Genomic DNA, 12,602 nt, shown 5'->3' with positions numbered 1-12,602 from the left:
TCATACTCAATCATATGGCCGCAATAATGGCCTATTTCAAGCTCCGAAGGGACTAGGCTATAGTTGGATTTTACACCACATTCGCACATGACAGGAGGTGCTTTGTAGATTACCCGTTCTTTCTTCTTTTCCTTAACCCTCCGCGGTTCTTCCAGCCATTGGTTCTTAGGACCATACAACCACTCCTTGAAATGACACTTCGCCATTGAATACACCTAAATAATAAGACATTAGTACATGAACACATATAGCTCAAGATTTTAACACATACATTTTGCACTTACTTCATGCTTGTTTGGACACACAAACTCTAATGTATTCTTAGGGTTTATCACAGCTCGATCTCCGTAATCGCACAGAGGAGGTTCCTCGAGTCATCTAACTGTGGCTAGGTGCTTCTCCTTAGCCGTCATTGCCGGAGGGTTAGGGGAGGTGGAACCCACCGCTTGAAGTGCTCACGTGGATGTCTCCCTCTAAACCAATCGTCAAAAAAGAGGTACCTAGGATCAAACTTGTCTGCACCATCGATCCACTAAAAGAAAAAGCACCTCTCATGGTCCTACACAACGAGATTCCAACAAAATATTAGTACCATACTTAAACAAATAAAGAAAAAGGATAGTACAAACAATTTCTTATATTAAACCGACTATATGTGTAGAAGCAACGCGCGGCTGTGTCCGGATGTTTCGATTGAAAAACATGGGCCGGGAAACCACAGTCACAGTTAGGGACAGAAAGGTTAGGTGGGAAGGGGCATCTTTGCTAGATGCGTCGGGGTATAATTCTTGAGGACGACCCCGTTTTCGCCAAAACTCCTCCCGAAACATTTCTTGCATCTAACAAAATGGATGTAATTTAACAAACATAAATCAAAACATCATAAAAAATATCAATGAGAACCATAACTACAATATAACCAATTTCGTTCTAAGAACCAAAAGCAGTTAACATTATACCCTAAACCTAGAGTATCTCATTTCATCCACAACAATGAACCCATAACATAACTACATGCGGCTTGGTTTCCTAGCTTTTTTCATGCCTTGGAATCAACCTACGGTTGTATAATACATATATTGAGGGATACAATGAAACCCTAAGTGATGACGATTCTTAGGTTTAAAAATCCGACTAATATATACTGAATCGATACGAAAAAACAAGGAGGTGAGCGAGTATACCTTGCTCTCGAAGATCTATGGATCAAATCAAGGTTTTCAAGGTCCAATATATCGATTCATGAGGTAGGGTGAAGTAGGGAGAGAAAACCTCGAGAGGGAGGAGAAAGAAGAGAAAGAACGCTCGGGGAAGAAGGTTGGGCTGGGGTTAAATGCAGGGGGCTTGGCGCCAGTCACTCTGGCGCCGAGCCCCCTGGCAGGCCATTGCCCCGTGCCCAGGAGCTTGGCGCCAGCACCAATGGCGCCGAGCTAAGGGTCCATTTCTTGAATTCTTTCCGTCAGGGATCTATTTGTAAGAAACTTTCAAAAAATGGCCAAATTATAAAAAATTCGATACTCCGGTTGGCATGCACCGTAGCCTGGGGGGCGGGCGCACACACGAAGCTTGTGGACGAAACCTCCTCTCGCTTTTTAGGTGGTAATAGATAGACTAGCCAAAGATTTATGAAGTTTGGTAGAGAAAAAGTTTAATTTGGTTTTAATTGCATCAAAAGTTTGGTTTTAATTAATCACGATATGTGTCACTAATTTGGATCGGAGGGATTGCTTTAGAGACCTTGCCAAAAAAAAGAAAAAAGTTTGCATTACCTCCCTCAATTTTTACGAAAGTCTATTTTTCTCCCTGGACTCTAAAATCGGGTAAGCCACCTCCCTGAACTTTTAAAACCATTCGTTTTACCTCTCTGACCGGTTATAAGTGGTTTTCATATGCGGTTTTGTCTTTTTCTTTTTTATTTGTTTCAGCTGAATGTTTGAAAAATCATAGTAAATCACAGAAAAATCATAAAATGGAAAATCCAATTTTATAGACTCTACATGAGTAGATCTACACAGTGAATATATAATATGGTATGCTTTAGTATAATTTTTTGGTGTAGCTTTAGATCTATTTTTTCTATAATTAATTCATAAATGCAGTTTCTATTGTCTTATTGTAGTGAAATTTTTATGGTAGGCTAATTATTATATGCTTGAACTGTAGTAAAAATTTCATACTAGTATGACATTTTTACTATAGTTCAAGCATACAATAATAAGCTCACCACAAAAATTTTACTACAATTGGACCATAAAAATTTCAGATATAAATTAATTATAGAAAAGCATAGACCTAAAACTATAGTAAAAAATTATACTAAAGCATACCATATTATATGTTCATTATATAGATATACTCATGTAGAGTAAAAAAATAGATTTTCCACTTTATGATTTTTCTATGATTTATTATGATTTTTCAAAGTTTTAGTCGAAATAAATAAAAAAGAAAAAGACAAAAGCGTCTTTGAAAACTGCTTATAACCGGTCAGGAAGGTAAAACGAACGGTTTTAAAAGTTTAGGAAGACGGTTTATCTAGTTTTAGAGTTCAGCGAGGAAAAGCAGACTTTGAAAAAGTTGGGAGAGAGGTAACGTGGATTTTTTTAAAAAAAAAAGAAAACGAAAAACAATTGGAATAAAGACTCGGTCGCGGCAATTGGGCCGGCCCAGAACTGCTCGCCGTCGAGGGTTTAGGCACCCGCTCGCGCCGGCGCCGCCCTTCTCACGGCTGCGTCTCTTCCGGCTGGAGTGTCTCCTACCCCCACGGCAGGCTCCGGCTACGGCGCTCGGTAAGCCCCATATCGCAACCGCCCCATCTTTCTCCCGCTTCCCGTACGGGTGATTAGTCTGCTTTCGGTGCTCGTGAACCCTTCTTGATTTCAATCTCCCGATGGATCACGGTTCTGATTCAGCAATGCTTCGCCACCTCTTCGAATCTTGCGTCGTCTTCGATCTAGCATATCGACTCACCTAGTAATCGAACAGGATTTTGCGGTGTTCTGACCTAGATTGTATTTATTTTAATTTTTTTTTTCGCGTTCCTTGTTTGTTCCGTCTTCTAACGGAGGAACTGCTCGAGCAGGAGATGCCATGGAGCATGAGGGGGGAGACACCATGGAGCTTGACGGGGGCGCAACAGGGCGTGCCCGCGCAAGTGGCGGTGGCGGCGGAGGCGGAAGCTCGGCTGGCGACCTGGACCGGCTGAGCGCCCTGCCGGACAGCCTCCTGCACGCCATCATGTCGTTCCTGAAGGCCCGGCAGGCGGTGCAGACGTGCGTGCTGGCCACGCGCTGGAGGCACCTCTGGCGCTCCTTGCCGTGCCTCGACATCGACCAGGATGAGTTCAGGGCTGCGCCGAAGCCTTCCAACAACAACCACCTCGCCCCCGACGTTGACGACTCTGACATCGAATTCGACGAAGTTGACGACTCTGACGGCAACGAGGACGACGGCATCAAGGACAATGAGTGGGACAGCTTTGAGGATTTTGCTGATTGCCTGATGCATCACTGCAACATCGCTCAGTTGGATTCCTTGAGGCTGCATGTGAGTAAGAGCAGGGCACCTAGTTTCGCCAATAAACAAGCAGGTGGATGGCTCAGGCGCGCAATGAAATACTGCACCCCGGGCCCTCCCCGTCAATGCGAGGGACTGGGGTCCACCAATTCTTGGCGCCTCAGGAGGCTCTATCTCTGCAATGTGGCTCTGGATTGCCGTTTCACGATGCATGTCAGCTCAGTGTGCCTATCGTTGGAGGATTTGGAGCTGGAGGATTGCATGTGTGCGATTCATGCAATCACCTCCAACTCACTGAAGAGCTTGGTTCTGAAGAACTGCCGATGGAATTTTCTTTCTAAGATCGCATCGCCCACGCTGAAGAGCTTAGCTATTGCTGGTGGCACGAATTCTTCTGACTGTGTGCTGGTTATCAGGGCCCCCTGCGATTGCTCATCTGTGCCTCGATGTGCCTCTTCGCTTTGCGAAACGTGTTGCAGTAAACTAGAAGGTTTCAGGTTTCGGGATGGTGGTAAATCTGCATATTTGTTATCTCTGCTTTTGTTATAGTAATCTATGTAAGACTTTAAAGGAGATGCATCCTTCCAAGAGCTAAATGCTGACTTCGGTTGCTCAACGTTTTCTGAATTCTGAGTGCATTACTTGAATACACTTTGGATCATATGTCAGCATTCGTTCCTTACTTTTTCAGGTGCGGCTCTCATGAGCTCAGACCATTCAATGTTCTTTGGCAGGAGGAACAAGTTTACAGATTATTTTTTTGATTGATGATTCTCGTTTAGTACAACACAGTGTGTTTAGGTACCCAAGGTACATTGGGGGGTTTGGGCATTTTAAACCTTAGCTCTGATGATCTGCTCTTTTGTTTGCCCAATTGTGGTTTTAAATAGTTGAATAGTGGTGGTTTATGGCAGAAGTTTCTTTAGACAGTCTCCTCGGGGAACTGATTCTTTTACTCATATTTGCTTCTGTTTTTGCTGTACCCTACCTCCTTTCAAAAGCTAATCAAATACCTTCCTCGTTTGGTCAACATTTTTGAAGTGAAGTAGTGCCTAAACATATCGGCATGTTTATTCACTATTGCTGTTGGGTCTGAAGAAGTACTTTTAAGGTCGAAGTTACACTTTTAAGAGCTTGGTTCTGAGTTGCAGATGGCACCATCTTTCTGAGATTGCATCGCCCACACTCAACAGCTTAGCTATTGTTGGTGGCTCGAATAATCCTGATTGTGTGCTGTCTATCAGCGCCCCGCGATTGCTCATCTGTGCCTCGATGTTTCTCTTTGCTTTGCCAAACGTGTTGCAGTAAACTAGAGGTTTAAGGCTTCGGGATGGTGGTAAACCTGCATGTTTATTATCTCTGCTTTTGTTATAGTAACCTATGTAAGACTTTAAAGGAGATGCATGGTTCCAAGAGCTAAATGCTGACTTCAATTGCTCAACGTTTTCTGAATTCTGAGTGCATTACTTGAACACATTTTGGATCATATGTCAACATTTGTTCCTTGCCTATTCTGGTTGCGGCTCTCATGAGCTCAGACCATTCCATGTTTAGGTTCCTTTGGCAGGACAAGCATGGCTCCACAACAGTGGACATGTATTGTACTCTGATTGAGGCTGATTATATATACGGTAACTGGACGTCCGGGGCGGTCGGACGCAACTCCTCCACTCATTCGCTCGCTATTAAAAAAATGTTCCACTGTGCTTATCCTCCACTCATCCGCCGACTCGCTCGCCTCTCGCCCCCTCCATCGCGTGCGCCGCCCGCTCCCTCCATGTCCGGCAGTGGCGCCCTCACCCACCCTGGCGCGTGCCCTCCCCTACCCCGACGCGTGGCCATGGCTGCCTCCCTAGCCGACGGTGGCGCCCTCACCCACCCCGGCAGCTCCTTCCCCCACCTCGGCGTCCTCCCTCACTCCGGCGTCCTCCCCCATCAGGAGCCCCCAACACTCGTAGATCCGGCGGCCCTCTCCCCCACACCGGCAAGATTCATGGAGCACGAGCGAGATCCTTTGGCGGTGGCACGGCGGTGTTGCAGGGGAGTCAGCGGTGCTCCTCCACTCGGGCGGGACATCCTCCCCACCCACAGCGGCGCCCTCTCTCACCCCCGGCGATCGTGCTTCCCCCACCCGATGGCCATGGCGCTCCCCACGCCAAGCTCTCTCTCCTCCTATGTTGCATATGTATGTTTCAAGTGTTCCAGGCGTTTCAGATGTATGCAATATTTGTTTCATATGGATATTGCAAAAGTAGATCGGGGGATGTTGCACATGTTGCCTATATTGCAATTGTTTCAGAGGTCTGTTGCAATTGTATGTTTCGAGTGTTTCAGATGTTTCAGAGGTATGTTTCATCTGTGTTTTCCGAACGCATGTTGCAAGTGTGTTTATCTGGATGATGCATGTGTTTCACACATATGTTCATGTATTTTATTTGGATGTTTGCGTATGGTTGCTATGGTTTTCAAGTGTTTATTAGGTGTTTTTTCAAATGTTTCAAAAGCATGTTTCAATTGTTTCAACTGCCTCAGACGTATGTTGCAACTGTTGTATTTGGATGTTTCAAAAGTAGATCGGGTGTTGCATCTCTCCTCCCCACCTTCTGTTGCATCGTCTCTCTCGGCCCCCATAGGGCATCCATACAACGCCGCTGCCAGGTCCTTCCGAATCGGAGGTGCCGCGCCCTTCCCTTCTTGTCGCTCGGGCGGCGCGGGCCCTGCGTGGAGCGTGAAACAGTGTGTAGCGTGCGGGCGTACAGGCGCTAGCACTTCCGTTATATATACGTTCCTGTGAAAATCCTATATACAAAAACATGTTTGGCTAGGAGTATACAGTATAACATGTCCAGTGAAAATCCCATTCCATCCTGGTGACACGAAAACAGAGTGCTATCCAGCCTCGGCACGATCAGCACTGCACAGGCAACATCCAACGCCGCGACAGCTTGCCCGGCCCGGCCCTCCAAACGCTGTGTATGACGCTGTGCTGTGCTGTGCCCAGCAGCGCCGCCGGCGACGTGGCCTGCAGCAAGTGTCACAACCTCCCTCCCTCCCTTTCTCCTACCTTGAGAACTAAGCCTCTTGTTAAATGTTAATCCGCCGACCGCCGGCCGCCGGACGATATAAATTTACTCGCGGACACGCTTGGAATCTCCAACGAGAATAAAAGCAGCGACCTTTATTCATTCTGGTTCTGCGGTCTGTCTCTGGCCTCGTAGTCGTCAATCAATGGCGAAGCTAACGGAGGCGAGGGCGAGGACGACCGCCGCGACCGCGACCTCCGCGCGCGCGCGGCCGCCGCGGGCTTCGGTGCCGGCGTTCGGCGGGTGGGAGGGCGGCGCGGCGGCGCCGGACTACTCGCTGGACTTCACCAACATCCGCGCCGCGCGGATGCAACAGCGCAGGAAGGCGCTCTCCTGGTCCAGCTTCGTCGGCAACGCCGCCGTCGCCGTCGAGACGTCACCCGGCGGCGCCACAGGCGGCGGCGACGAGGAGAAGCGGCAGTGGTCCTTGGCGTCGGCCAGCGACGGGGACGACGACGACCGTGAACGACGTCAACGTCACCGGCTCCGCCGCCTGCGTAGCGCCGACGACGATGGCGCGGACGACCGCCTGCCGATCCAGCCTCGCCGCGCCGCTCCCAAGGTGAGCTGACGCCGCCGCCGCCGCCGCCACATTTAATTTCCACGCCAAGCATAGTGGTATGTCAACTTGTGTGTTGTGATCGATCAGAGTATCGTCGTGCACAGACAAAACGCACTGTTTGGAAATTTGGATCATTGGATGGACCTAAAATTGCTTTGCTAGGAAAATTCACGCAGATTTGCAGTGGCAGATGAGTACAAAGTTGGAGAGTTCAATTTTGCCAATCAAATTTGACAATCCCGATGACGCCTCTTGTTCTACTCGATCAAACAGACAAACAACTAGTACAAAAATATCTTCTTCTTTTTTTACATTCATGCCAACTGCACATGATTACTCCGCTAGCTTTTGTACTTTAACGACTTTACTTTTTCTTAATGAAATACGTGCCTCGTGGTACGGTCGAGGAAAAAAAACTGCAGATGATCACAAACATCAACACATATAAATCCCAATTCCCAATCACATGCATGGTTACACAAATATTGTAACTGTCATAAGCTTATCTTCCATGCACCATTGGGCATTGCCATGAGCTTTCCCTCTTATCCCCCACTCTCTTCCCACATTCTTTCTATTTTTCTCCATTTGGTTATACTTAAATAAACTTCAGTTTGTTAGCTGGTTCCAGTGCATGGAACCGAGCTGATTGTGGTGATTGTTCTTGAATCAATTTTCAACTCCATACGATTCTATTCAACTCGCTGATTTTCGTTTCATTTTGCTTGTGGATTGGATGGGCAGGGAAGGAGCAAGTTCAAGGGCTACCTGTTTGGTTGTGTGAGTGGACAATGGTGATGACAGACGTGGGCCCCCTGCACCTGCACTGCCAAGAACGAAGATGTCAAATTCAAGAAACGAAGACGACCTGGCTCTCACATATGTTTGCAATTTCTGGAATTAAAGACCATTGTGCGTAGTACAGACATTAATTGTTGCCTTGCTGTGGTTTTTGGCGTACCAATACCATGCGTGTGGGTGGTACAATTGGCACATGCATGTCATCTGTGAGAGATTCTGACAGACATTTCTTGTACCCGTGTTTCTTTTTCTTTTTTGTCGTGTAAATATGTGCTGTAAGTTCATTAGTGATGCTGATAATCCGTATGTCGTCTTCGTGAATTTGCCGTTGTAATATCAAGTGCGAGTGGGTGTAAAATGTCGTCATTCGCAACCTAACTTCATTGTACAATCGTAGGAAAAATATGGGAACCCGACGAAGGAAACAATAAAAAGAAAGAAAAATGTAAGATTTACTTAATGACGGGATCCCAAGGGCTGAAGGGCAAAAGTTTGGTGCGAGATGATTTTAAGGACGCACGTAACAAGAACCAGATATTGATAAAAGAGGAGCAGTGCGATGTGATCCTCAACAAGGCCGCCGGCCACCCACCCCCAGTGCGATGTGATCCTCGCCGCCGGCCGCCATGGCCGAGGCCATCCACTACAAGGGCAGCCGGACGAGAGAGATGGAGAGCCTTTCCCCCCACCTAGCCTCAGACCCCAACCTAGCCAGCCCGCCACCCGTCGCCTAGGCGCCGTCGGCCACCCACCCCACCAACCCCTCCAGGCCGCCGAATGCCACCCAGGCGCCGCCGGCCACCCACCCCTCCTTGGCCGCTCCGGAAGATAGCGGACCCGTTACCCTCTCACCTCACGCAGCGCCCTTCTTCCCCTCCGGCACCCCAGGAAGATCCAAGGCCATGCGGTGATCCTCGGAATCTGACTATTCCGACTTCTCGGACTCCGAGTCCGCGCAGCCGTCGCGACCCTCCTATCTCGAGGTTGTCTGCCGGGGCTCTCCGGCACGGGCAGACATGGAGGTAGGGACAAGCGCCCAGCCGCACGCTTGTGCCGTCGCAGAGCAGACGGCGGAGATCCCGCAGGAGGAGGAACGGCGCCGCCCGCCACGTCGCAAGCGAGGGAAGCGCAAGAGGAGACCTCGGAAGCCTCGGCAGCCAGCACCCATGGCTGACCTGCCTCAGGAGCGGCGACACATCCCGGCCACGCAGCGGCTGGGAAGGCGCGTCGACAACCTCGGTCGCGACATCGGCCGGGGGCCTGCTACCCAGCGGCTGGGACGACGCATCCACAACGACCGGGCACCGGTGCACAACCGCCTTGGCCCTCGTGCCCCGCCACGGGGTCGCCGCCGAATCTCGCCGCCGGACGCAGACAGTTGGAGGGAGGTGAAAGGTCCTAATGGCTAGAGGGGGTGAATAGCCTATTAAAATTTTCTACAACAACACTTAACAAACCGGTTAGACAATTATGAGGCGAAGCAAGTGTTGCGCTAGCCTACTAAAAAGCAAGCCACCTACCACAATTCTAGTTTATATAGTTTCTATACACACGATAGCTATGACACTACACTAAGTTAGTGTGCTCTCAAAAGCTAACTAAAGAGCAACACTAACCAAACTAACAAGCTCTCACAACTAGCTACACTAAAGAGCTTGACAACTAATTTGCGGTAAAGTAAAGAGAGTGAGCAAGAAGATTATACCGCTATGTCGAGGAAGGAGCCAATCAATCACAAGAATGAATAACAATGAAGACCAATCACCTCAGAATCAAATGATGACACAATGATTTTTTACCGAGGTTCACTTGCTTGCCGACAAGCTACTCCTCGTTGTGGCGATTCACTCACTTGGAGGTTCATGAGCTAATTGGCATCACATGCCAAACCCTCAATAGGGTGACGCATAACCAACACAAGATAAGGATCACACAAGCCACGAGCAATCCACTAGAGTACCTTTTGGCTCTCCACTGGGAAAAGATCAAGAACCCCTCACAATCACCACGATCGGAGCCGGAGACAATCACCACTCTCCGCTCGACGATCCTCGCTGCTCCAAGCCGTCTAGATGGCGGCAACCATCAAGAGTAACAAGCGAATCCCACAGCGAAACACGAACACCAAGTGCCTCTAGATGTAAACACTCAAGCAATGCACTTGGATTCTCTCCCAATCTCACAAAGATGATGAATCAATAATGGAGATGAGTGGGAGGGCTTTGACTAATCTCACAAGGTTGCTATATCAATGCAAATAGCCAAGAGGGTGAGCTTGAGCCGGCAATGGGGCTTAAATAGAAGCCCCCATGAAATAGAGCCGGTGTACCCCTTCACTGGGCACAACACGGGGTGACCAGATGCTCCGGTCATATTGACCGGATGCTGGACCTCAGTGTCCGGTCACACGATGCGTGCCACGTGTCCCCTCTCTTCAAATGACGAGCGCCCGATCTCAACGGTCAAGTGATGACTAGACGCTGTAGCTCAAAGTGACCAGACGCTGGACCTCAGCGTCCGGTCGTTTCTAGTAAGCATCTAGAAATGATTTTTCACGACCGGACGCGTCCGGTCATGCTCGACCGGACACACCTAGCTTTCGGTCACTTGGCAACTCCTCTGTGCGCGACCATGTCAGTGTGACCGGACGCAGCCAGCCAGCGTCCGGTCATTTCAGCGCCAGCGTCCGGTCGATGACCGACGCTGCGCTTCTTCTGCTGCTACTGACCGGACGCGCAGGTCCTTCAGAGACCAGCATCCGGTCACTTACAGTGACCTCCATCTTTTCTGTCTAGGGTGCCGGTGGCACTGTTGGACTGTCCGCACTCTACGGGTGGATACTCCGCCGGTAAAGTTCCTAACCCTTGCTCAAATGTGCCAACCACTAAGTGTATCATCTTTTGCACATGTGTTAGCATATTTTCACAAAACATTTTTCAAGGGTGTTAGCACTCCACTAGATCCTAAATGCATATGCAATGAGTTAGAGCATCTAGTAGCACTTTAATAACCGTATTCCGATACGAGTTTCACCCCTCTTAATAGTACGGCTATCGAACCTAAATGTGATCACACTCTCTAAGTGTCTTGATCACCAAAACAAAATAGCTCCTACCATTTATACCTTTGCCTTGAGTCTTTTGTTTTTTCTCTTTCTTCTTTTCAAGTCCAAGCACTTGATCATCACCATGGCATCACCATCATCATGTCATGATCTTCAATTGCTTCACCACTTGGAATGTGCTACATATCTCATGATCACTTGATAAACTAGGTTAGCACTTAGGGTTTCATCAATTCACCAAAACCAAACTAGATTTTTTAGGAGGTGCTCCCCTGAGCCACAAACGACAACGATAGCACTGCGTCGACCGCGAGGAACACACCTCCTCCCCGTCGACGATGGAAGATCCCCGACGATATGCGAGACAAGTGCCTGAACTGCCTCTCCCCCAACCATCGGATCGCCAGCTGTCGTTGCCCGCTGCGATGCCTCCGCTGCCATGGATACCGTCACTTCGCCAGAGACTGCAAGAGGCCGAGGTATCCGACCAAGGGCAGAAGACGCAGCGCGGCACCGGACCGCTTCGTCAGGGCGTGGCGGGGTCCAAATAGCGCCGACACACCTGAGGGCTCCCAGGCAGGTGGCGCAGCGATGCCAGACAACCTAACGGCCGATGACACCCCGGTGAGTTCCTAGGCCACCGGCATGACACCGCCTAATAGCTTGCCGCTGGTATACGCTGGCAGTTCGGTGCCCATGGATCGGGACCCGCTGTCGCCCGGCCAACCCGAGGAGTGACAGTGGGAAAGCGTGTGCATCATTCAGCGTAGCGCAACCATCGACGATGCTAAGGTAGGGTTGTGTTTCGCCATCACCGTCATGGCCGCGGATGCGACCTGCGATGTCTCCACCGCCAACGCCACCCGTGCGCTGCGCACCATCTAGGGCGTCGAAGAGGGCTCCTCCTTCTCCGTCACGCCATTCTACCCCGGGCACTTCCTCATTCAGTGCAGATCGCAAGCAGCCCGGGACCAAATCCTAGGGGCATCCCCGGTGCCTGTCCCCAGCACGTGGCTCATGCTTTGCCCATGGACACGGCTCTCCCACGGCGTGACTAGGACAATGAAATTCAAGGTGGCAATCGAGCTCGAAGGTATTCCACCCCATGCTTGGGCTGAGGACACGGCGGCGAAGATTCTTGCATCGAGCTACTGGATCCACAACATCAACGAGCAATCGCTGTCCAAGGCAGATCTTTCGGCGTTCAAGTTATCGGCCTAGACATGTGACCCCAGGGCCATCCCCAAGGTGGTCTGGCTCCACATCGCCAAGAACAAGATCATCCATGTCGGCGCCACGGCCAACCCCACCTTCGGCAACCTGCCACCGTACCTAAGGAAGAAGGACGTCCTCAGCTACTGGTGCTCGTGCACTTACGCCATGTCACAGAATTTGACCCGGACAACCCTTCCCCGTCACCATCGCCGCTGGAGTCGGATGACGGCGACAACGGCCACGACGGGAACCCTGACGGCCATCACTTCTCTAGGGGAACGGGAACGTGCATTCAGGGATTCCGGTGCCACTAGGGAACCGTCGACGGGGAGCAGCCGGCCGTCAACAACGGAAGCGGTGC

At 49.8% G+C, this 12,602-nt stretch overlaps 1 protein-coding gene and 1 pseudogene across 1 annotated transcript; both read left to right on the top strand.

Annotated features, from left to right (window-relative positions):
- Nucleotides 1–2,682: 2,682 nt before the first annotated feature.
- On the top strand, nt 2,683–4,178 carry LOC136482631 (MEIOTIC F-BOX protein MOF-like; annotated as a pseudogene).
- A 2,561-nt stretch (nt 4,179–6,739) lies between these two features.
- LOC136482630 (uncharacterized) lies at nt 6,740–8,219 on the top strand. Its single transcript, XM_066479848.1, has 2 exons — nt 6,740–7,161; nt 7,906–8,219. The coding sequence occupies exons 1-2, from the start codon at nt 6,745–6,747 to the stop codon at nt 7,957–7,959; spliced, it is 471 nt and encodes a 156-aa protein (XP_066335945.1). The 5' UTR covers nt 6,740–6,744; the 3' UTR covers nt 7,960–8,219.
- Nucleotides 8,220–12,602: the final 4,383 nt, after the last annotated feature.

This window comes from Miscanthus floridulus, chromosome 9 (genome assembly GCF_019320115.1).
Source record: "Miscanthus floridulus cultivar M001 chromosome 9, ASM1932011v1, whole genome shotgun sequence".
In the NCBI taxonomy this organism is placed as follows: domain Eukaryota; kingdom Viridiplantae; phylum Streptophyta; class Magnoliopsida; order Poales; family Poaceae; genus Miscanthus; species Miscanthus floridulus.
The sequence above is the reverse complement of the archived record's forward strand: the minus strand, read 5'-3'. Positions and strand labels throughout refer to the sequence as shown.

What these genes read in the sequence shown, in the direction of transcription:
- LOC136482630 (XM_066479848.1), top strand. Translation starts at nt 6,745, where the DNA reads ATGGCGAAGCTAACGGAGGCGAGGGCGAGGACGACCGCCGCGACCGCG. An exon ending in CTCGCCGCGCCGCTCCCAAG is followed by an intron (nt 7,162 to 7,905) that starts GTGAGCTGACGC and finishes TTGGATGGGCAG; the next exon opens with GGAAGGAGCAAGTTCAAGGG.